Source organism: Hemitrygon akajei, chromosome 4 (assembly GCF_048418815.1).
Source record: "Hemitrygon akajei chromosome 4, sHemAka1.3, whole genome shotgun sequence".
In the NCBI taxonomy this organism is placed as follows: domain Eukaryota; kingdom Metazoa; phylum Chordata; class Chondrichthyes; order Myliobatiformes; family Dasyatidae; genus Hemitrygon; species Hemitrygon akajei.
The window spans coordinates 159,373,874-159,399,841 of NC_133127.1; the positions used below are offsets into that span (position 1 = coordinate 159,373,874).

General features: G+C 39.4%; 1 protein-coding gene across 10 annotated transcripts in view; it reads right to left on the reverse strand.

Moving 5' to 3' along the window:
• Positions 1–25,968, reverse strand: part of atp8a2 (ATPase phospholipid transporting 8A2) — a 461,717-nt gene that overhangs the window by 10,530 nt on the left and 425,219 nt on the right. For all 10 annotated transcript variants that reach the window (XM_073043757.1, XM_073043755.1, XM_073043759.1 and 7 more), the window contains 2 exons: positions 12,704–12,792; positions 10,993–11,097 (listed from right to left, as the gene is read on the reverse strand). In XM_073043757.1, the coding sequence (XP_072899858.1) occupies positions 10,993–11,097; positions 12,704–12,792 (194 nt within the window). The remainder of the gene's footprint in view (positions 1–10,992; positions 11,098–12,703; positions 12,793–25,968) is intronic.

The window sequence follows — 25,968 nt, forward strand, 5'->3', positions numbered from 1 at the left end:
CAGGGGCTGTATATTTAAGAATCACAGCTGCAGACCTGCATCTTGTCATTCTGTATAGGCTCCTGTCATATCAACACCATTGCCCTCTTGTTTAGTTAAAATTCATTTTGTGGTGTTGGGCTTTGGTATCTCTGATTGCATTGGAGAGGTTAAGTATAACATGTTCAAAAACTGTGCTTCCAATTTCCTGTTGCCAAATTCCATCAATTGTCTAATATTACAAAGACAATTAAAAAAGCAATTGTATCTCGAGCAACCTAAATTCTTCAAAGTAAGTTTTTAATCTATATGCAGTGTCTAATAGAATCTAGTCAGAACATAAAATTAGTCGTGGAGGGAGAAGGCATTTTCATTGCAGCTTGTTAAAGCTAAGTAAAGGAGGTAACTAGAGCTCTTATTTTAATCTGAAGAAAATGGCATTCATCACCAAGAGCCCTCACTATCCAAGATATTCTCTGCTCTTGTTTTTAGCATGGGCTGGCGGGGGGGGGGGGGGCGGTGGGAAGTACAGTAGCTGGAAGACTCACACTTGATTTAGAAACAGCTTCTTCCCCCTCCCCCATTAGCTTTCTGAACAGTCTGTGAATCCCTGAACACTGCCTCATTATTCCCAGTTTTTGTACTTTATATCGCAGTTTACAGTAATTTTATGTATTTGTGTTGTACTGCTGCTGCGATTCAACAAATTTCACTTTACATAAAAAAGTGATACTAAATCTGAATCTGATTCTTAAGTCAGGGCTTGACCATAATTTTATTTTTATTTAGCAACACAGTGTGGAGTAGGCCTTCTGGCCCTTTGAGTCACACTGCCCCAACAACCCCTAACAATCCTGATTAACCCTAATCTAATCATGGGACAATTTACAATGACCAATTAATCTACTGAGTTCATCTTTGGACTGTGGGAGGAAACCCTCGCAGCCCAGGAAAACCCATGCAATCCATGGGTAGGATGTACAGAGACTCCTTACAGATGGCGCTGGAATCGAACTCCTTCAATAGTGTCGCGCTAACCCATGACAGTATCACGGTGCCCATTATTAATAATTATTTAATTACATCACTTCGTGAAGAATGTGCCCCCCTTCACTGAGAAAACTGCAGCTCTGAAACTTTGAATGAAAGAGAATTTCAAGAGTGGTATCAAAACCACTGTTTTGCATTGGCCTTGAGAAAAATACTTGTGTAGTCAGTCCCCTATGCTCACAATGATGGCTTTGAGAAAATAGCACTTCGAGGGTATTCACAATTGTGAGTAGGTCATGGCTGGGGGTCAGCCACTGAAATGGTGAGATACTGTTTTGGTATTCATGAGCAGACTGACCAAGATTTATTTTCAGATCAGGAAGATTGGCATTTTCCATGGATTTGAAATGACAAAGCCCCAAACATGTACAAATTAAATTCCTTAGAACTATCCAGTCTTAAGCAATGGTGTTTTGAAAACACTAAAAACATATTTATGTTACTCAGTGAGATTCTAATATTTTCAGTTACCACATTCTTTTAATGTTATAAAACCTGAGAAGATGAAATCAAACAACCCAGTTTCCAAACGTTTGTGGAATGACTTAACTGATCAAAAACAAGTGAATTACAGTGACATACCATCAGAGAGAGTACAATGCACACACAGTATCACAGCCAGCGGGGATACCCTATAAGAGTATCGAGGGAAAGGAGGGCTGCATGTGGGACACGCACACAACACAAAACCAGACAATGCAGCCCATGTCCTTCCCTGACCACTGTGTCACTTAGAATTCAGATAATCTTCTAAATGAGGGCAAGAGAAAGCCCACAGAAGCCTATTTGAATTCTCCTTTAGCAGAGTATAAGCATGTGTGATGGAATTTTAGAAGAACAAATGAAAGCGACATCACAATGATTAGAACCAGTTGGAGACCACTGAAGTACAAGTGAGAGAAAAAAGACTTGAAAATCTTTGACAGATTTAGTCACACTATTATCTAGCTCACAGCTGGGCCACCCAGAAAATTTGCAAGCAATTAGTGATATAAAAACAATACAGGGCAAAGCAGGGTATTAGAGGTGCAAATCTTACATGATCTTCATTTTGATTGTGAAGCACGTCTGTGCAGAAATATGCAGATGAAAACTTTTTAAAATGAATACATAACACAGCAATTAAAATATATCTTTCTCCAATAGAGGCAAGGAGTTGTCCTCAAACGTTCGTGAACATAAGAGGGATGAATTCTGCTTCTGACAATGGGTTTTCAATGTTCCGTCATTTCCTATTCCTGTGTTCACCTTTCCCAGCATCAAATCAAAGCAAATGTCATCATCAAGAAGAGTGAACACATGCACCAGGGGTGGTATTTTTTCTTTGTTCCTGGAACTAACGGTCACTCATCCTGTTGCCCACTTTAGATATCAGCCGACTCCCCCTCATTAGTGCCATAGGATCCCATTCAGTGTACGTGGTGTAATTAGATTTGATATTTTCTTTACCAACAATGCTTAGTTCTCTTCACCCACTGTCAGAAATGATGCTCTATTAGAATCTACATATTTGCATAAGGGCAATAAACAAATTGTAATGAGAAACTACTAGGTTCCAAAAGAACATACAATTAACTCTAAACTGTGTTTGAATGAACCATTGCAGAGACAAATTTGCTTTTATTTCATCTACAAGGTTATAAAATAACCTTCAAAATTGAGCTTTTCCACTTTACCTGATTTACTGTTTGATAATCTTTTATTGGCAAATGATTATGTCGCTTTATTCCTATTTAGAAGTTTGTAATTTCTAGGACTCATGATTTCCCTCTTTCTCAGTAAAAATACAATGTACCAACAAAACCTCTAATTCCAATTTAATCATTAGAAAATATTTTAAATGGAATTAATTCATGAAGCTTCCCCACACTAACATGTTCAGTTTTACATATATTATATAAAAATCACTTCTTAACACTTTTGAGCATAAAAGGGAGATATTCTCCAAAATTACTACATTAATACTGTAACTTGTGACTTAATCTTTCACTTCTGACAATAATCTCTGAAGTCTCTTTAATTTTTAAAATTGTCATAAAGAAGCTGACTGAGAAGCTGACCAAGGCACTTACACCATGCTTGCTTTCAAAAAGCAGACATAATCCCTATGATTGAAAATACTTGTGTGCGTGTCTGTTACATATCCTGCTGACCCCTCTGTTGGGCTATGTCCCACCTCAGAGACTGGGGGGATTATATTTTGTAGCTTTTAATGTCTGAGAAGGCTATTGAGTCATTAAAAAAATCAGACTGAAATACAAGTTAGAAAATTCATGGACGATTTCGTCATTCATGGTACCATTAATTTCTTTTAATGTTGGAAGCTCCTCTCATGAAGCCATCACTAATGGTGATGGAAAAATCACTGATTAGCTTATGATGACTAAATATGATAAATTTGTTCAATAATAACAGCCGTATCAATAACTTAACCTTGTTTAGAACCTTCAACAGGTTCATAGAAGATTATGTGATACCAGTAAATATTGTGATCAAGACTGACGGACATAAAATTACACAGATCTAGAGTTACTGAACTGTTAAAGAAATACATCAAAGCCAACCAACACTTTCAAGGGCTAGGCCCAATATTTCTAAGTCAGAAACTTGTCTAGCCACTGTGAAAAAGTAATCAGTTGAGGATAACCATCAGACTGTTACAACTATGGCACTGCTGATGAACAATTCTTGTGTCAGCATAGTTTTTGGTTGACTGGGGCAAGGACATTTGAAGATCATGACCTTAAACTTTCCAAGACCTGCACCAGGCATGTTAAGGCACTGGACGGGTATTGCCAATGATGCCTTAACAAAATTCTCCAATTTCATTGGAACAATAAGTGTGCTAACACCATTGTCCTGTCCCAGGCCAACATCCTCAATACTTAGGCCGTAATTACTCTGAGTCACTTACACTGGCATTGGTATGTTATTTGCATGCCACATTCCAAACTCCCCAAACAGACATTAGATCCCAAGTTCTGTCATGGGAGATAATTGCAAGCAGACACAAAAATAGATTTTACAGTATATTCAAAGTCTCCTTGAAGAAGTACAGCATCCACACAGGCTCTTGGCAATCGCTGGCTCACAAGCACTTGAAGCAAAGAACATTTAGGACAGTTTTGTCAACCCTCAGTTTGTGCAAAGGGGTACAAAACACAGGAGAGCACAACCTCAGAACTACCTTCTGCCCACTTACTCCTGCCTTATCCGTAGAGGAATCTGTAATTCCTACACTGGGCACCGCAAAACCCTCAATACCTGAAGCAAGTCATTCTTGATCCTGCAACACCCTTGATGGATTATCAAAAAGGCAAGAATCACCTTAGTGCATGCCCTTCTAAGGCTCCTTCAGAAGCATCAAGACAACAAGTTTTAGTCAGCCCACATTTGGAGTATTGTGAGCAATTTTGGGCCGGATATACTGCCACTGGAGAGAGTCCAGAGAAGGTTCACTGGAATGATATCGGGAATTAATGGGTTAGTATCTGAGAAGTGTTTGATGGCTCTGGGTCTGTAGACATTGCAGTTTAGAAGAATGAGAGGGGATCTTATTGAAACCTACTAAATATTGGAAGGCCTAAATAGTGTGGAGATGCAGAGGATGTTTCCAGAACAGATGAATGGCCTAATTCTGTATCTATGTCTTTTAGTTTAAGAGCTACTTATCACTAAATGGTATACTCATCCATTGCCACTGGATACAAGTCCCCCCCCTCCCCATTTCGAACGTTCACTCTACGACACCTTGCTGTTACGAAAGACCTACATTAGTTACCTGTTTTCGCTAACAGAAGGTGCTTTCACTGTTATGAAAAAAGGCAGCGCGCGCCGAGCTGCTGAGCTCCTCCCCCGGAACTGCATTCTAGCCGGCATTGCTTAAACACCTGCCTGTGAGCATCTGTGCTTTATGTCGATTTATTTTGTGTATCCGTTAGTAAGATGAGTTCTAAGGTATCGGAAAAGCCTAAAAGAGCGCGTAAGAGTGTTACACTTAGCATAAAACTAGACATAATAAAGCGTTTCGATTGTGGTGAACGAAGTAAGGTCATAGTGAGTTTGGCTAAGGAGGCTGGGTGTGTGGAAGTTGACGATGATGATGTTGAAGAGGTTTTGGCATCCCATGACCAAGAACTGACAGATGAAGAGCTGATGAAGAGGAAAGGATAACAATTGAAACTGAACACAGTAGCGAACGGCCCAAAAGTGAAGTCATCCAGGAACTGAACATGAAGCAATTGTGTGAGATTTTCGCTGCGATTGACAACGCTGCAATGATTGCAGAAAAGAATGACTTTAATTTTGAAAGGGTACGTAGGTTTAGGGCATATTTGCAGGATGGTTTGAGTGCTTACAAAGAACTCTATGATAGAAAAACGCGCGAGGCTAAGCAGTCAAACAGACTGTCGTTTTTCAAGCCTTCCACATCAGCCACAGCAGACGACAAACCTCGACCTTCGACATCGAGGCAGGCAGACATAGAAGGTGACCTGCCTGCCCTGATGGAAACAGACGACGATGAGATGACACCCCAGTCTCCCACCACCCCAACCTCTGATGACTCAGCCTAACACACCATCATCAGTGTGCTCACTGTCTTCCCGATTCCGGTAAGTGAAACTACACTGGACGTACATTATTTCTACTTTATATAGGCTGTGTATTTTTATGTGTTATTTGGTATGATTTGGCAGCTTCATAGCCTAAAGGTTACTGGAAAGAGTGCTTCTGCTGGGAGCACTTGCGTGAGATTTTCACTGTGGTGGACAGTGCTGCAATGATTGCAGAAAAGTATACCTACTTTATATAGGCTATGTATTTATCATATCATTCCTGCTTTTAGAAACATAGAAAATAGGTGCAGGAGTAGGCCATTCGGCCTTTCGAGCCTGCACCGCCATTCAGTATGATCGTGGCTGATCATCCAACTCAGAACCCTGTACCTGCTTTCTCTCCATACCCCCTGATCCCTTTAAGCCACAAGGGCCATATCTAACTCCCTCTTAAATATAGCCAATGAACCAACCTCAACTGTTTCCTGTGGCAGAGAATTCCACAGATTCACCACTCTCTGTGTGAAGAAGTTTTTCCTCATCTCGGTCCTAAAAGGCTTCCCCTTTATCCTTAAATTGTGACCCCTCGTTCTGGACTTCCCTGACATCGGAAACAATCTTCCTGCATCTAGCCTGTCCAATCCCTTTAGAATTTTATACGTTTCAATAAGATCCCCCCTCAATCTTCTAAATTCCAGTGAGTATAAGCCTAGTCGATCCAGTCTTTCTTCATATGAAAGTCCTGCCATCCCAGGAATCAATCTGGTGAACCTTCTCTGTACTCCCTCTATGGCAAGAATTTCTTTCCTCAGATTAGGGGACCAAAACCTCCCTGCTCCTGTACTCAGATTTTACTATATATTACTATTATTTTAGGTTTTTTGTGTTGTTTGGCATGATTTGGTAGGTTATTTTTTGGGTCTGTGAATGCTCACAAATTTTTCCCATATTAATTAATGGAAATTGCTTCTTCACTTTACAACATTCTGCCTTACGAACCGTTTCATAGGAACGCTCTATCTTCCTGTACCATTGTGCTGATAATGATTGGTGACCATTTAGCTTATCAATGTACATCAAGAGAGATGTATCTATTACACAGCTGGTCTGTTTAGCTTTTACTTGACGGTTACAAGAAATCTATGCAATGAAACTTGCATTGGAACTTTAAAATACCACTGAAGTACTGCTGCATTTACTTCTGATGCTGAAAAATTCTAAATTGGGCTATGAAGGTTCAACAGCAAGGTCAGTCTATATCTGATGAATGAACAGCTGCTTTTGGTAAATAGCCCACAAACCTATGAAGTGTATTTATACATGTTTAAATTTAAAAAACAACAAAATTATAGCAATTTTCATACACCCCCAAATGTGACATCTTAAATTACTTAAAAGAAAAAAGGTTATTTACATTTTAAGTAAAATATTTCAACTATTAACCAATTTAATATAAACAAACCATACAAAAAGACATTTTATGTAGGGAAGGACGGTCTTTATAGTAAAATTGTGAATATCAGAAAACATGAAAACAACAAAATACTTGGATTTAGCAAGAAAATTTTAAAGAAAAAAAACATAATTTGTTCCAATTGTTATATATTCAATTGCTCAAACTCCCTTACTGAAAAAAAAAATTTAATTCCCCAAATCTTGGACTAATATTCTGTCAAAAGGAGTTTAAATTCTATCACAGAGGTTGGGGAATTTACACCCAGTTAATTAACTAAATCTTGGATTAAATTGAGGAAGAAACTATTGCATTGTCACAGAAAACACCTTCGGTTCACTAATATTTTCCATCTTTATCTAGTTTATTCTATACTTGACATGTAAAAGATGTGGGGCTGTTGGAAAACACCCACATCAAACAGCTGTACTGGCCAATATTTGATTTTAGACCGACCATAATTTAAATGGCTCTTAATTAGCTCCTGACATAGCCCAGCACAGTGCAAACAATCTATTAAAATATATGAATTGAATAATCCTTCCTAAATATTTCAACATTTAACTTGCAACTGCATATCTTGTTTCCTTCGATAGTGTTGGAATAAAATTAAGTTCATCCCCCCGACTGACAGAACGGAATTCTCCAACTAGACCACTTTGCAGCTTAAAACCTGCTTGGTTTCTCCCTTTCCAGTTTTGATAAAGGGTTTTTGGTCTGAAATGTTGACTCTTTTTATCCCCCACAGATGTTGTCTGACCTGCTGAGTAATTTCAGCAATTTTTATTTTAGCTTTCCAGATCTGCACTTTTTTTTTAAATACACACTCCAAAATGATGTTTTTTAAAATGTATTTTTCATGATTTTCATTAGGAATTTGTAATTTATTTTTAAGTATTTTGAATGTCTCAGAATTGATGCTTTCTTTTTCAAAGATTTAAGACTAGCAATTTCATCTTAAATCAATGTAGCAGACTGCTGTTTTTTCCTCATTTTAAGTGCAGGAGCAGTTATGGCCACCCAGCTGGTACCGTTTGATTGCATGATGTGAAAAGCTTCACTACAGACATTTCCTCCATGGTTTCCACGATTTACTGCTGCTAGATCACAAAATAACTTTATTTTGTGCTAATTTGCCTCCAAAATCCGCACCATGAGGTCTCTCATAGTTTAAGCTGCAGATGCAATTTATACTGCACAACATACCTGAAATCCAATCAAAATCTCTAGCATTTCTTTATTTCCTTCTAATCCTTTTATACACGCACAATGGTTTGCTGCAGGAGTATCTCATCAACATTCAGTTACTTGCTTAGCTACTTAAATGTTGAGTTGACTATTAACATTAATCGTTTAATTTAATGATGACCAGTCAGAATAAAACCTTCTGGAACTCAATTAAATCACATCTGTTTCATTAATTTAATCTCTTCTTTTCATCTTGAGCAGACTGGTTGAAGAGATTCAACTTCTGCTGTAGCTAATCCCTTACTTGCCCCACACGACAGCTCTCTCAGCGAATCAATTGATGTGATCAATAAGCAGCCTGACTTTAATTTTTTTTTTTAACAATGTTTAACTGGAAACACCACATATTCCTAAATATATAAAATACATTCTTCATTTGCAAAGTTTAATTTAATTTTCACATGGTAAGCAAGGACTAAATCCCTAATCAGCCAATCTCTCTGAAATAGCAACCATCCACAACTATTCTATGTTGCACAAATCAGGCTTAAATTTTTCAGCTGTAGTGTAGTAAGACAATTCAGAAAAGTAATCATTTAAGTCTAACAATGGAAATTACGCAGTAGTACCCAGACTTCAAATGATCTGCTTGTGCAGTGTGAGGAAGCGGACAATACCCACGATAAAAATGGTATCAGCCATACTGCTGTCAAACATTCTGCATTTACAATTGATTTATAATGCATCTGAGGATAGAAATGCCTTAGAGTTTGGAGGTACAAAGGTTAATAATTACTATATAATCAATCAAGGGAGATGTATTAAAATATAAACTAAAAATTCCTGCTTAGAACAGTTAAGAGAATCTGAAATCAAGGAAGGAGTACAAAGCTATATCTCTTCCAAATTCTTAACATGCTTTTTGTGTCATAAAACTGTTTGTTTTACCGTTATCCAGAAATTTAGCAAGCAGGCCTTCTGAATTATAGGATTATTCAACACAAAAAATCAGCTCTTTCAATCCACCTCATCCTTGCCAACTGTGATGCCTTTGTGAATTAATCCCATTTGCCTGCATGAGGCATGTATCCCTCTATGCCTTTCCTAACCAAGTACCTGTCCAATGTTGTAACTATATCTGCCTCCACCATCTCCTGTGGCAGTACATTCCAGAGATTCACTATCCTCTGCATGAAAAATGTAACATTTGCATCTCCTTCATTTTTTATCCCCCTCTCAACTTAAACCTGTGCCCTCTTTTTCCAAATCCTCTGCCCTGGGAAAATGATCCTGACTACCTTTCCTATCTATATCCCTCATAATTTTATAAAGCTACATAAAGTCAGCCCTCAGTCTAGTGGGAATAAAACCAACCTATCCAATTTCTCCTTATAACTACAGCTCTCCATTCCAAGCAACATAGGATGATTCTGTTTCTGCACTCTCTCTGTTGCTACTAAATCCTTCCTGCAATGTGGCAACGAGAGTTGTGCACAATACTCTAACCAATGTAGCTGATTTTCTTATCACGCTTGTCTGGGTGCACATGGTACAAAACAGAGATCTGACACTCCATACAATAGTGGACTCAGTCAATTTTGGCACAATATTCTTGAAACATTGTGAATTGTGAACAAGAAATTGTGTAACGTGTACTTTATGCTGTGTGTAATAATGTATACACAGTAGCCACTTTATTAGGCACACCTGCTCATTAATGTAAATATCTATTCAGCCAATCATGTGGCAGTAACTCAATACACAAAATCATGAAGACATAGTCAGGAGGTTCAGTTGTTGTTCAGACCAAACATCAGAATGGGGAAGAAATGTGATCTAAGTGACTTTGACCAAGGAATAACTGTTACTGTTAGACAGGGTCATTTGAGTACCTCAGAAACTGCTGATCTTCTGAGATCTCACACACAACAATCTCTAGAGTTTACAGAGATGGTGTGGAAATAAAAACATCGAGTGAGTGGCAGTTCTGTGGGTGAAAATGCCCTGTTAATGAGGGAGGTCAGAGCAGAGTGGCAAGTCTAGTTCAAGCTGACAGGAAGGTGACGGTAACTCAAACAACACTGATGGGTAGAAGAGCAGCTCTGAATGCACGTCACATTGAACCCTGAAGTGGATGGGCTACAGTAGTCGAAGACCACGAAGGTACACTCCGTGATCATTGTACTAGGTACAGGAGATACTCAGGTGTATATTATAAGGAAACTCTCATTTATAAACTCACAAAAACACCAATGTATGCAGATTACTACGTATAGAACATCACTACATTCATATTGAACAGGAACTCCTGACACGAAAAAATGCTATGGTAAGGAAAAGTAAAATAATGCAATGGCATTAGAAAAGGGCATCTTGAAATTCATGTATATACTGAACAAATTGATAATATTTAAGGATGACACATACAGGAGCAAAGAATGTTCTAATTAGATGGGTGTAGAATGTGACAGAAATTTGAAGGTTAAGGGTTGTCCCAAGGAAGGCTATGGAGAAATACAGCACAAGATCTATGCAGTGCCCTGCTTTCAGTATCATTGTTCATGCACAGTTCCCTTATCTTCTTTTGGTGAAGGGATTGTTGCTAAGGAGAGCATGGAATAAAACAGGGATAATTTTTGTGCCCTAAACAGTCACAACAGAAGATTTTTAGTCTACAATATCCACATTTTTCCTCTGAACAAACTTTTCACACAGGAGCGTTTATTCAACAACAGAGGCAATATCACTTATTTACACTTGTCCTACCTCTTTGCACTGACATCACGCAATACAGCCTTTGAAGGATCTTGGGATCGGGCCTCTAGCTCCTGAACCTCCTCCAACAAAGTCTTACGGTAAGTATGCCAACCTCTGTTTGATAGAAAATGATTTTCTCATTAACCAATTGATCAAAACTTTGAAATATCCTGAACTTAATTAGAACAGCTTACTAGAAAACTGCACAGCATTTATGCATTTTTTAATAATTGTACACAATGAATACTTTTGAATATGGGAATGATGAAAGCTCATTGTTATTGAAGCAGATTTTAGTATCTGAAATCACATTTGGTGAATGCAATAACATGCAATACCGAAACAGCAGCATTTATAATAGTCTGCAGCTCTGTAGCAGTGCACATCACCTTCTTGTGCAGTTCGGGATAGTCAGGCAAGTGCTGGGATAGAAGGGAAACTTGCATCTTATAAAAATAATGTTATAACTTTCATGCACTGCCCTTGCACCGGACCATTTTCTAATTTCCCTCACCTGGCTTAAACTGGGCAAAGGTCAGTAAAAACAGAAAGGGCCAGCCACTCACGATAATCACACACGCACATCTCCCACTGTATTGCTTTATTATATGTTGGTCTTTTGAATGGATAAACCAGATACTCAAAAAGAAGCAGGTTCCTGCTTTATTCATGTTGAATAGAACCAAAGTTATCGTTCTGAAATACATTTTCAACCTGAGGTTTGAGCAGTGTTGCAAGGATCTCGTCCTCTGCTGACATAGTCTTCCAGGAGGGCCTCCCCTCTTGCCTCAGGCACAGTCAGTGCCCCACCTCACCATCTTCTAAACCAAGACCAGTGCTCCTCCTCCACGCCCTCAGCCACTGTCAGTGTCCGATTACCCCTTCTCTGCGCCCATGGCCTGCACTTCCCCCCTCCTGTCCTCCGTGCCTCCTCAATCCCCTCAAGCCACGCCAGCGGCTCATCCTGAATGACAGGTAGCAGGAGTGTGATGGTATGGCTGAAGACATTGCAACAAAGACTGCTGGGTGCTTATAACAGAGCAGATATTCAGGAAAGGCAGGTGGCTGGTAAAGCCACGAGGAATTAGAGTGTGTTGTTGATTAGAGCGGTCAAAACAATCAGAAATTACACGGTCGTGGGTTTGCTCAGGAACTTGGGGATGCAGCAAATAATCAGCATTTTTTTAAGGCGAAGTGAGGGTGTCAGTGAAGTCAGAAGAAAGCCTGACAAGTGACCTATTGGGAAGGGCTTTGACCCCACCTATGTAGGTTAACAGAACAGAGTGACATGGTAGTGTAGCAGCTCAATACTATTACAGCTCAGGGTTTTCCTCTGTAAGGAGTCTCTAAACGCCCTCCCCATGGAAAGCATGGGTTTCTCCAGGTTTTCCGGTTTCCTCCCATCGTCCAAAGACGTACCAGGTAGGTTAACTGGTCATGATTAGGTTAGGGTTAAATCGGGTTTGTTGGGGGTGGTGCAGCTCTAAAGGCCAGGAGGGCCTATTCTGCACTGTCTTTAAATAAATTTTAAAAATTACCTGTAAACTGACTCAAAACAGCCTTAGCCCTACTCACTAGCAGAACTTCAACGCAAGAAACAAACTTAATAAAATATTATTTCCAACATTCTATGAATTTTAAATTCGAACAAATCTGAAATTTACACTCAAGATGCTTTAACAAAGACAAATTTTTGCTATTGTAGTTCAGTTATACTTACGCTTTCCAAAATATATCTTTTAACAAACAGGCAATGGGCACAAGAATCAGTCCAAACCAGAATGCTGCACATTTCATGATCATCTCAGCCTACAAAACAGAGGATAAAAGATGTTTATCACCCACTATCAGAGAAATGTTCATTGGGAAGAATGGGGTATTACTGGAGTTAATAATGGGAGTGATCACACATAATGAGGGTGGCTGAGTTCAGCAGTGTAAAATTTAATCATCTTAGTTTGGTCTTCACAGAAAAGTTACAGAATAAGGCCACTGAACCTATCCGCTCCAAGCAAGAGAAATTTAGCAAATCCTGTTCCTCTGCCTTCTCTCCACCGGCCTGCAAATTATTTCAAGTACTTATCCAGCCCCCTTTTGAAAGCCATAATTGAGTTTTCCTTCACTATGACCCTGGCACTGTAATCCAGACAACATTGTCATATAAATACATTTTCCCCGCACAATTTCACACATACAGATAAGTAGGAGTCTTAAAACAAAACATATTAAGAATAAAACTAGACTGACCTTCTGACATCAATGTAGGCCCTGGATTCAGTCATGACAAAGTTACATCTTTCCCAGTCAATCATTAACAAACATAAGGATATGATACAAAAAATGCCATTTTCTATGTCATTAGATAAGAAATTGAATTGTTCTGGTTTGGGATGAATGTATTTGATAGTCCTTAAGCTCCACCTGTAGTATCTTCTGAACTAACTGTAGTCATCAAGTTTGATAAGAACTTAGGCATTACACCATTCATATACAGGTGTTCCCCCCCACTTTACAAAGGTAGAGTGTTCCTACGAAACCTTTCTTAAGCTGAAATGGCGTAAAGTGAAGATCCATTAATTTATATCGGAAACATTTTTGTAAAAGCAAAAATCCGCTTTGTAATACAAAAACAGGTTACTAATGTAGGTCTTTTGTAAAAGTGAAGCGGCGTAAAGCGAACATTCGTAAAGTGGGGAACACCAGTATAAATGCTTCTTTTGCCAACAAGCAGAAATGGCAAGATATGGATAAGATAACTTAGTCACTGTCCTTAACAGGTTAATGTGCGCTAAAGGGAAAAAAAAAACACATTAAATTCAGTAGTCCTACCTCTGAAAAAGCCTTACATTGAAAATGTGATAATGTTGGCAGCTCAACAGTGTTCCCTTTGGGAGATTAAAGGTTTTAATGGTAATGGTTGAATGGCGAACTCTGAATACTTCTGCCCTCATTCTGTATCCTTTTACAAGCAAAGTATTAAGTAATGTTGATTCTTCTGTGCTGTGCAATAATTTTCACTCTCCCACGCACATAATAGGCATAAGTTTAATTTCAAATAGGAAAATATTGAAGAACACATCAGGTATTCAGTGTGTGGACACAAGAATGTAGATGTCTCCACCCACACCTCCATCTTTGCTGTATCTGTTCTCATGATAAGACTTCCCACTGCAGGAAATACGAAATGTACTTTCTTTTCAGAAAATCAGGTTTCCTCATGACTTCTATCAAAGCAGTCCTCACCTATATCTCCATTTGCTGCATGTCTGCCCTCACCCCATCACTTCCTTGACATAACAGGGTTTGGAATAATCCTGTTCTCACCACCACCTCTGTATCCAATGTATCATTCTCTGCAAATTCCAATGGGGTCTCACCATCAGGCACATCATCCTCTCCTCTCCCCACAGGGATCGCTCTCTCTACGACTCCCTTGGCAGCTCATCCCTTCTCACCCATGCCCCTCTAGGCACTTATCCTTGAAACCATGCTAAGTGTTAGATGCAGATTAAAGGAACAGCAGCTCATATTCTATCTTGGTAGTCTTCAACCTAACAGCATCAACACTGATTTTTTTTAAACTTCTGGTAACTACTGCCCTTTGTCCCCCTCTTTTTGTTTTCCCGCATTTCTCTGGCTCCCTCACCTCCATTCGTGACCTGCCTATCACCCACACTTTCCTCCCCCTCCTTTCCTTTACCATTGCCCACTGCTCTTTCCTATCATTTTTCATCTGTTTAGCCCCTTGCCTCTACCTCATATCACTTCCCTGCTTCTCATATCATTCCCACCTCCTCCTCCTCCCTAACTTTCCTGCTTTCCCCTTCTCACCTAGATTAACCGATTGTGCTTCTCCCCCTTCTCCCTTCATCCTATTTATTCTGGCTCCTGCCTTCCTTCTTTCTAGTCCTAATGAAGGGTCTTGGTCCAAAATGTTGACAGTTCATTCTCCTCCATAGATAACCGTTTGACCTACTGAGTTCCTCCTGCAATTTATGTGTGTTGGTCCCGGTATTTACTATGTACTTTAATATTCTTAATAATTCAACAATTTGAATAATCCATCTTCTCTGCTGATTAAAATAGAATTGTGCATTTCTAAAATATGCATTAGATTTTTGGTCTTCAAAACCTATTGGGAAGTAAGTTAGAATAATTTGGTCTAGTTAGGTTTTCTTAAAAATATCTTTAAAAAATAGGTTCCAAAATAAACTTGATGATACAATTTGGATGTCATGCTTTGATGTTATTACCCTGTCATTTTCTATTTTTCCTCACCTTACCCCATGTTATACATTTCACTTGCTTTAAATAGTTTTGTTCTGAAAAGCATCACGTAACTTCTGTGAATACAATTAAGGATAAAACCAAGAATCATAGTATGGAAACAGGCCCTTAAGTCCACTAAGTCTGCTCTCATCATCCAGGATCCACTTATACTAATCCTACACTAACACATTCTCCCACATTTGCCTCAAATCCCACCACTCACCTACAGATACAGGGAATGGCCAATTGACCTATCAATCAATACATTTGTGAAATGTGGGAGGAATCCAGACCACCTGGAGAAAACCCACAGGATCACAGAGAGAATGTGTAAACTCCACACAGATGGCACTAAAAGTCAGGACTAAACCCAAGCTGCTGGAACCACGAAGCTACGAGCAGCACCACCCTCTAGTCATAGAGTTCAGTGGAAGGATCGTGCTATAATAAGAACAATCCAGATCCGCACTTATTAACTAACAAGGTAAAATATGTTGGACACAAAATGTGGCAAACTATATTGTTGGACTGTCATTGTGGACCCTAATGATCTCTATTTCTGAATCCAGGGATGCTGGAGATAACTGTACATAAGATGCTAAATCCAAAGATTAGCTGAATCATTCTTGATCCATGGACCCAAGCACAGCACAATGCATAATTCAAACACATTCTTCTTCAACTTCGAGAGTTAGGAAATGGTCATCTGAAAATGTGTATCTGGATATCCTCCAGGGCCAGAAAGTAAGCAGCTTAAAAAATAATATATCAGACAGTAAATGCGTTCTTCATATAATCCATAGGTGCGACTGACTAGTCTAGTCTGGAATCTAAATTAACCTGTTAGCAATAAACTCACAACACAAAACATGATAGGACCAGGAAGTAAAATAATGCTGGGGTACCATAGAGATTATATTAAATTTGAAAAAATAGACTATTCAGTGTTTTAATTCCATTCTCATATGTCCAAAAAACTCTTCCACCAATTAAGTACTGAAGTAGAATTTCCTGCCGTAGTTTAATATTACTGATTTCCAGTAATTACATTTCCAGCAATGCAACTAGAAATAAATAGACATATCATTATTCTACAATACTACAGGAATGATACAAAATAGCATTGTAACAGTACTGACAAAACGTCGATTGCATTTTTTTCCATAGATTCTGCCTGGCCTGCTGAGTTCCTCCAGCACTTTGTGTGTGTTGCTTGAAACAGAGTTTTTCCTTTGCATTAGGGAAGTATCAGAGTATGGTCAATTTTTAAGAACCCAGTTTGAATAATGTTCCTTGATAATGTCTGGGCATTACTTGTAAAGAAAGAAAAGAGATACAGTAACTGATAAAAAAAAGAGCAAAGTAAATACTATTACAAAAGCTAGACTTTTAGCAAGTAATTGGTGCTTATTCCTCATGTTATCCAGTACCCTCAGATTATAGCCTCCACTGGGATGATGTGCTTTCCGTCATTCATTTGGTATAGAGTCAGATTACCTTTAAGTTCCAATTAAATAATTAACATACGGTAAGGCAATATTAGGAAAACAGCATTCAAGGATTACATTCTGAACCAGCAATTTTGACCAAGCCCTAAGACAAAAAATGAACTGTTTCAATATTGCTAGGCATCTCTGGGCAGTATCGGTGACCCTTGTCAAGAAGTACGTGTATGTGCAGCTATGGGATCAAATTGTATCATTGCATACTTTACACAATGGTGAAGAATTAATTCTAGATGTTTTTAAAAACTATTTCCATGAATAAAGAAAAATAAAATTCCAGAGAAGGTTACCTTCTACAAGAATAGTGCCCTCCAACTGTGCATTATAACACAATTCTTTACTGGCAGTTGGTGTTTGCAAAGGAGATTAATGGATTTTTAAGAGTCAAATAATCTTTGATAGTTCTGATTAAACTGCTCTTGAAATATCAGTTGGTAACAATATTGTTCCAAGGAAAAATCTCATTACAGATATTACGTGGTTTATATTCAAATTATTCGTTCTCTGCAAAACTGGACATCCCTGAACTGTGAAGGTGGTCCTTCCCCAGGTCTCCTCCAAATCTCCTATCATTTACCCTAAAGGCAAAAGAATACATTTTAAATCTATATTCTCTAGATTTATCTATTTATGTCCCCTCAAACTCATCTAATCTGGGAAAGCAGATGCAGCCTCTCCAGTCTCTCCTGATAACTAAAGTGATCCATGTTAGCAACATCCTGGCAAATCTCCTTTGCATCCTTACCAGTACTATCACATCTATGCATTGGGATTAAAAGGTAAAGATTGGAAAGAATACCAAAAATAAAACCTGCCAGTAATCAGATGACATGCTGGACCTTTTCCTCTTTTATCCAGCATATTCAGATCCCTCTTTGAACGCTCACAAACTGCATTAATACTGCTCTTACATATATTGTGCCTCTTGCTTTTTTAAACTATATCAGAATATTTTGATACTATTAAATGCTCACTTTTTAAAATACCTATACTTGAGATAGTTCTCACTTTTAAGACATTAAGAGAGAGTATGTGCTAGAGCTTTTGGAAAGCATCAAGTTGGATAAGGCACCAGGACCGGACAAGATATACCCCGGGCTACTGTGGGAAATGAGGGAGGAGATTGCTGAGCCTCTGGCAATGATCTTTGCATTATCAATGGGGATGGGAGAGGTTCTGGAGGATTGGAGGGTTGCAGAAATTGTTCCCTTATTCAAGAAAGGGAGTAGAGATAGCCCAGGAAATTACAGACCAGTGAGTCTTACTTCAGTGGTTGGTACGTTGATGGAGAAGATGCTGAGAGCTCTGGTTGCTCCTCTCCTCAGTTGTAGAGGAATTTAAAGCAGGGAAAGCATGCCTCATCATGACCCTCAAAGACTCCAAGGATGACAAGGTCAGTGAAGCAGGAGTCAAGATACAGACGGGGAGCAAACGGAAGGCGGCAGAGACAGTAGAAGAAGCAGAGACCCGACTTTGCCACAGAGACGTTGTCGGAAGAGTGTGTCAGGGCAGACAAGGCCTGGGATGTAAGTCAACAACCAGGTGGAGGGAGGCCAACCCTAAGGACAGATGCACTTGGTCCAGCAGGAGATAAGGAAGAAAGAGGAGGAGGCTAGATATGTGCGAGCAGTGGAGATGGGGAGTCAAGGGACCTGGACAAAGTAGGAAACAGAACAGAGAGTGTTGACATATGGAATATACATCTTTCCAACTCCAGTTCTTACTAAGGGTTGAAGTGGGGGCAAGAGGATTTCCCGCCATGTCATGCTGGAAGATGATGGCAGCTTTAGGGGTACGAGGGAGAACCGGGAAGAGAGCTGTTAACACCGTGGCTCAAACAGCAGAGACAGCGTCCAGTTGGCTTTGGCTGCGAAGGGACGATAGCAGCTGGAAGTCTGACCATCGGGGGTAGAAGACTGATCACCTTCTGCTGTCCGGGTTGTTCCGGGTTAGGGGATGAAATGTCTGGGGATGGATGGACCCAGCTGATGACTTGACGGTCCAGCAGCAAAAACATCACAGCTGTTTAAGGTCATGAGATAGTTCTCACTTTTAAGACATTAAGGAAGAGGATGCGCTGGAACTTTTGGAAAGCATCAAGTTGGGTAAGTCTCCGGGACCGGACAAGACCGGACAGGCTACTGTGGGAGGCGAGGGAGGAGATCGCTGAGCCTCTGGAGATGATCTTTGCATTATCAATGGGGACAGGAGAGGTTCTGGATGATTGGAGGGTTGCAGATGTTGTTCCCTTATTCAAGAAAGGGAGTAGAGATAGCCCAGGAAATTATAGACCAGTGAGTCTTACTTCAGTGGTTGGTAAGTTGATGGAGAAGATCCTGAGAGGCAGGATTTATGAACATTTGAGAGGTATAATATGATTAGGAATAGTCAGCATGGCTTTGTCAAGGGCAGGTCGTGCCTGACAAGCCTGACTGAATTTTTTGAGGATGTGACTGAACACATTGATGAAGGTAGAGCCGTAGATATAGTATATATGGATTTCAGCAAGGCATTTGATAAGGTATCCCATGCAAGGCTTATTGAGAAAGTAAGGAGGCATGGGATCCAAGGGGACATTGCTTTGTGGATCCAGAACTGGTTTGCCCACAGAAGGCAAAGTGTGGTTGTAGATGGGTCATATTCTGCATGGAGGTCAGTGACCAGTGGTGTGCCTCAGAGATCTGTTCTGGGACCCCTGCTCTTTGTGCTTTTTATAAATGACCTGGATGAGGAAGTGGAGGGATGGGTTAGTAAATTTGCTGATGACACAAAGGTTGGGGGTGTTGTGGATAGTGTGGAAGGCTGTCAGAGGTTACAGTGGGACATTGATAGGATGCAAAACTGGGCTGAAAAGTGGCAGATGGAGTTCAACCCAGATAAGTGTGAGGTGGTTCATTTTGGTAGGTCAAATATGATGACAGAATATAGTATTAATGCTAAGACTCTTGGCACTGTGGAGGATCAGGGGGATCTTGGAGTCCGAGTCCATAGGACACTCAAAGCTGCTGCGCAGGTTGACTCTGTTTTTAAGAAGGCATACAGTGTATTGGCCTTCATCAACCATAGGATTGAGTTCAAGAGCCAAGAGGTAGTTAAAGCTATAAAGGACCTTGGTCATACCCTACTTGGAATATCGTGCTCAGTTCTGGTCACCTCACTACAGGGAAGGATGTGAAACCCATAGAATGGGTGCAGAGGAGATTTACAAGGATGTTGCCTGGATTGGGAAGCATGCCTTCTGAGAATAGGTTGCGTGAACCTTTTCTCCTTGGAGCGACAGAGGATGAGAGGTGACCTGATAGAGGTGTAGAAGATGATGAGAGGCATTGATCACGTGGATAGTCAGAGGCTTTTTCCCAGGGCTGAAATTCTTGCCATAAGAGGACACAGGTTTAAGGTGCTGGGGAGTAGGTTCAGGGGAGATGTCAGGGGTAAGTTTTTTAACTCAGAGAGTGGTGAATGCGTGGAATGGGCTGCCAGCAACAGTGGTGGAGGCGGATACGATAGGGTCTTCTAAGAGATTTTTGGATAGGTACATGGAGCTTAGAAAAATAGAGGACTATGGGTAAGCCTAGTAATTTCTAAGGTTGGGACATGTTCGGCACAGCTTTGTGGGCCAAAGGGCCTGTATTGTGCTGTAGGTTTTCTATGTTTCTATGTTTCTTTCAGCTTTTTTGTTGATTATTGGCAATATTTTCAAGTTATCAACGCTAAGAAAAAAAAGCTGAACTGGAAAAACATTGATATTTACAGATTGGAAAATACAGATGAGGATGATTTCAATCTGATGAGATAGAAGGTTTTAAAAAGGAAATATCGATTTGTGGGAGAATGATGGCAGAATAATTGGAGGTGCTCAGAGGCATGATTAAAATACATAAACTATTGATAACCCTAGAAAGTGATTAAAGATCTGCCAACAGTCATGAACCACTGCCGAAATATGAGGCTACATGTATATATAAAATCCATTCAAAAACATGATTGGGAGAAATGCATATTACAAAAAGTGATAAAATATTAAGTATTTCTAATGTAGCAGTAGCGTCTTAATCTGAAACATTGGCCATTCTACTCCAACAACCCTCACCCTGCCACACCCCAACCCATTTATACTGCCTGACCCAATGGTTTCCTACAGCAGTCTGGATTTTGCTGCACAGGCACAGTATTAAGAATAAAAGGCAGAATAGAAAAAAAATTGCAAGGGATATCTGGAATAACAAAAATAATTCCTATTATATTACAGGGTCTTATATCTTTAAAAGTGTTTAAGTTGTAAAAAGCCCAAATTATAAGTATTCCAGGCTCGCTAAAGCAGAAAGAAATAGTGGAAGCTCAGATAATAGTTTTCCATTCCTCTGCAGCAGTGATGTTAGAGATCTATGTGGTTTGTCTGTTTGACCAAGACCTAGTAAATTCAGGCAGTCATGGAACTGTTAAAGGAAGTCTTTGTTCATCTAAGTTGACTCAGTTTTTTTTGAGGAGTTACCATGGAAGGTGGATGATATTGGTGCATTTCATGTAGCCTACATGGATTTCAGCAAGATATGCTGCAGTATCCCTGAGGGCTGAAGGATACAATGGAAAGTGGAAGGTTCGATCAGAATTATCCCAGTTGCATGAAGCGAAAGGTAATGATTGACTGAAGTTTTAGTGACAGAAAGACTGCAAGTAACAATAAAGCAAAATGCTGGAGATCTTCTTTTCCCATTTATATCAGCGAGCTGTGCTTAAGTATATGCTGTGATTTTGTAGTTTGCCAATTAAAAAAAAAATAGCTATGTGATTAAAAGAAGGAAATTGTGGACTACGAGAAGATATCAATGAACACTGAGCTAAAGAAATGGAAGGCAATGTAACTGCAGTGAGCAAACAAGGCAAAAGAATACAGGAAGATATCTTTACAAATTCTACGGATTCCTGATGTCACCATGGATATCAACCGGTTTCTACAATTTCTTTTAATGGTTTTCTATAATTTAATACATTTTCTTTTTTTTTAAACTGTGGATAACCTGGTTACAGTGGTATCAAAGATATACACCTCTATGAAGAGATGGATTACAAGAGCAGACCAACTGTGATAAAATTGTACAAAACAGAGATTAGCTCACAGCTAAAGTATCATGTATAATTATGGACATCAATTTGATAAAAGACATTATAGAAGCATAAAGAATGCAGAAAAGATTTACAACACTCTTGTCTAGTGTGGTAAATTTTAGATATGCGATTGGCAAGGCTGGAGATACTTTCCTAGTAGTAGGATGTGTTTTCATTGAGATGAATATGGTAATGACAGTGCCAGATAGGGTGAAGAGTAAGTGTCAATTTCTTTGGCAGAATTGTCAGTAACTAGAGAATATAGATTTAAGGTAACTAGTAGAAGAATTAGAAGGAATTGAGGAAATGCTCATTAACCTACTGGAGTAAAGGTCTAAAACTGGTTGGTTGATAGGATGATGGACCCAGAAACTGTCATCATATTTAAAAAGGATATGTACTTGAGAAGCATACTTTATCAGTCTGGGCTAAGAGTCAAGAACGTGATTTACCCAGGTAGCTCATCCTGCCTGAGCTGAACGTTCATTCTTCAGAGCTTTCATGATTGGGAAGTCATCAACTGCACTACTTGAACAAGCATTTTACATCAGTCTTCACTCTGGAAGACACTAGCAATATTTCAGAAATTTGAGTGTGTCAAGGGAGATAAGTGAATGTAGTCACTATAGCAAAGAAGGTCATTGGGAAGCTGAAAGGTCTGAAGGCAGATAAGTCACCTGGACCACATAGACTACACCCAAGGTTCTCAAAGGGGTAGCTGAAGAGATTGTGGGTGCATTAGTAGTGATCTTTTAAGAATCACTAAATTCTGGTGTGGTTCTGGAGGACTGCAAAATTGCAAATGTCACTCCATTCCTCAAGAAGGGAGGGAGGCAAAAGGCAGGAATTTAAGCACCTGTTAACCCTACTTCAGTGATTGGCAAGATGCTGGAGTCCATTATAAATGGAGGTTTGTGGATACTTGGAGACACATGATAAAAGAGGCTGAAGTCAGCATGGTTTCCTAACGGACAATCTTGCCTTGCCTGTTGGAATTCTTTGAGGAAGTAACAGGCAGGACAAACAAAATGTTGACTGTTTATCGAAATGTTCATGCTATCAGGTTAGAAGCTACTGATAATCCCTCACCCCTCAAATCTCGCTTTTTCCATTCCCCTTCTCCTTTCTGGTCTACTCTTCTCTTCACCCGCCCATCACCTCCCTCTGGTACTAGGAAACTGAAAGTTATTGAAGTGTTGGAGAGCATGTGAAGTGTGACTCCCTTGTCCACTTACCCTATTAGATTTATCCTTCTTCAGCCCTTTACATCTTCCTCCTATCCTCTCTTGGCTTTATACTTCATCCCCCTTCTCCCAGCAACCCACCTCTCCCTCACCTGGTCTAACCCATCATCTAACAGCTCATCCTCCCACCTCCCCCTCGCCTGGTCTAACCCATCATCTAACAGCTCATCCTCCCACCCCTCCCTTCACCTGGTCTAACCCATCATCTAACAGCTCATCCTCCCACCTCTCCCTTCACCTGGTCTAACCCATCATCTAACAGCTCATCCTCCCACCCCTCCCTTCACCTGGTCTAACTCATCATCTAACAGCTCATCCTCCCACCTCTCCCCTCACCTAGTCAAACCCATCATCTAACAGCTCATCCTCCCACCTCCCCCTCGCCATCTTATTCTGGCTTCTTCCCCTTTTTGAACCCGACCAAGAGTCTTGGCCTGAGACGTTGACTATTTATTCCTCTCCATTGATGCTGCCTGACCTGCTGAGTTCCTCCAGCATTTTGTGTGTGTTACTCAGAATTTCCTGCATTTACCGAATCTCTAGTACTTAAGAAAACATTACCTAAAAAATGAACCACAAGGAACTGAAGGCAAAGTGTTGATTTGGAACAGGCGAAATTGGGGAGTGGCATTGTCAGCCTGTGCTTTTTCACAGCAACAATTAACAATGCATAAATAAGCAGAGGCTAAGCAAATGACACAAAGATAGGTGGAATTGTAAGTACTATGGATGCATAAATTCAATTATAAAGTGATAATTAGTTGATAGGGTAAAACTATGGTAAAAATAATTTACTGCATACAAGCGAGGTTATCTACTTTAGGCCAATTAAAGAAAGGATAATTTTGAAAAGCAGAAGAACTAGCAGTCCTTTCATTGAATGAAAGAACCTATACATATAAAACAAAAATATATTAATTGATTCTCACACAGTGTTCTTTGTCAAGAAGAGCATACAGTAGTACCTTTCATGACTTCAACAAATCCTGAATGCCAGAACAGGTTTGAAGGGCTACATGAACTTATGAGGTCCTTATGAATTATATATTTAGCTAAACATTGGTGACTATTCCTTAAGATGAATGGGGTTCAGACCCTGGAATCTGTAACTCTCTTTGGTTCTTTCCCATTTGCTGCCCCATCCTTTAGAGCTCTTTCTTTGTTCAATTTTTCAAAATCTTCAAACACTTCCTTCTCTGCTTTTGCACCTATACATGTCTGATCAAGCATCTGCAAATCATATTGGAGTATTTTATCCATATGAAATGCTCCATATCCACGTTACAAACTAAAGAATTGAACAGATTCCAGACTGTGTGTCCCACAGCCTCAGAATAGAAGGACATCCCTTCAGAACAGAGGTGAGGTGCGATTTATTTAGCTAGAGGGTGATGAATCTGTGGAATTCATTATCATAGAAGGTTGTGGAGGCCAAGTCATTGAGGATATTTAAAGCCGAGGTTGATAGGTTCTTGATTAGTAAGGGTGTCAAAGGTTACTGGGAGAAGGGGTTGAGAGGGATAATAAACCAGTCATAATGGAACAGTGCAACAGACTGCATGAGCTGAATGGCCTACTCCTGCTCCTATTTTTTAAGATCTTATGGTTTATGGTTGTATATTGCTACCAGTGCTTTTTGTTATTAATAAATATTTAGTATCTCTCGGCACTACTCATTGCAAAGTAAAGAAGATCTCCCAGTGCCATATAAACATATGTTTTAGAAACCTTACTGTGTACAAATTTGGTACTGTATTTTCCTATAATGCAATAATCCTAAAATAGACTTTAAATAATTTAATTGGCTAAAACTTAAAATTAAACTATTTAATTTTAAAACATTTTAGATTTTTTAAATCCTAAGTACACTACAAATAAAATGTATTTCTCTTTTAAAGATAAAACTCTTAAATTTAATTTGTATTTCTATATATTTAGATGGTCCTGCTGCTTAGTACCTTATTGCATAAGCATAAAATAATTTTATCAAAACTCCTCTAACAGGCCTGCTATCACTTTCATGATTTTAAATGTTGTTAATATTTTAAAGAAAATAGTTTGTGTGCCAATTGATCAATTGTTGTTGATACCAAGAAGGGAAATGTCTGAGATCAACTTATCCAATGAAACCTGTACAGTTTATGACCCTCGCACTCATTTGAACATCAGAAAGATCTTTCTCTGACACAAGAATGAATTACTTCCACAGCCATGGACCTAAAGCCTTCACAAATCAGCCCAATAATCCCTGCATCTGTTCTATGTCCAATGCTGGCAAACTGTGGGAATTTACAAATGCCTGCTGTCAGCATTCTCACAGATGAGTAAACATGCAATAGCCAGTATCCGTGTCTCAAGTGATTTCAGCTGGAAACTATGGACAGGAACCGTGCTCTGACTAGTAGGCCCCAGAATGTCGAGAAAGCAGCTGTTTCACGCCTGTTCGGCATAACCTGGCATAAATTCAAAAAAGTCTCTCCCTAGGCCCATTCTCTTTCTGTTACATTTTAGTATTTTGATTTTTCTTTTAGTTCTGACTCAATAATGGCCTAAGCTCTTATTCACAGTGAGGCTGCTGTAGCGCAATTTGCAAGATCATTCACAAACTGCTTTTTATTTGAGTTGGACAGGATTTGTTCCATCAGTCTCTTTCCTCTCTTTAAGATCAAAGAATCCTTTACTCTAACTACTCCACATTCAACAGCTCTTGCCAGAAATTGGCAACACTCACTTTATCAATGAAGGCAACTGAAGACAACAGATGTCAAAGCTAGAAGAATTTATATCGTCATAGTTGAAACAACACACTGCAATAAACTGGGCTGCCTGACTTCAGGATGTTCACTGATAGTTATAATTTT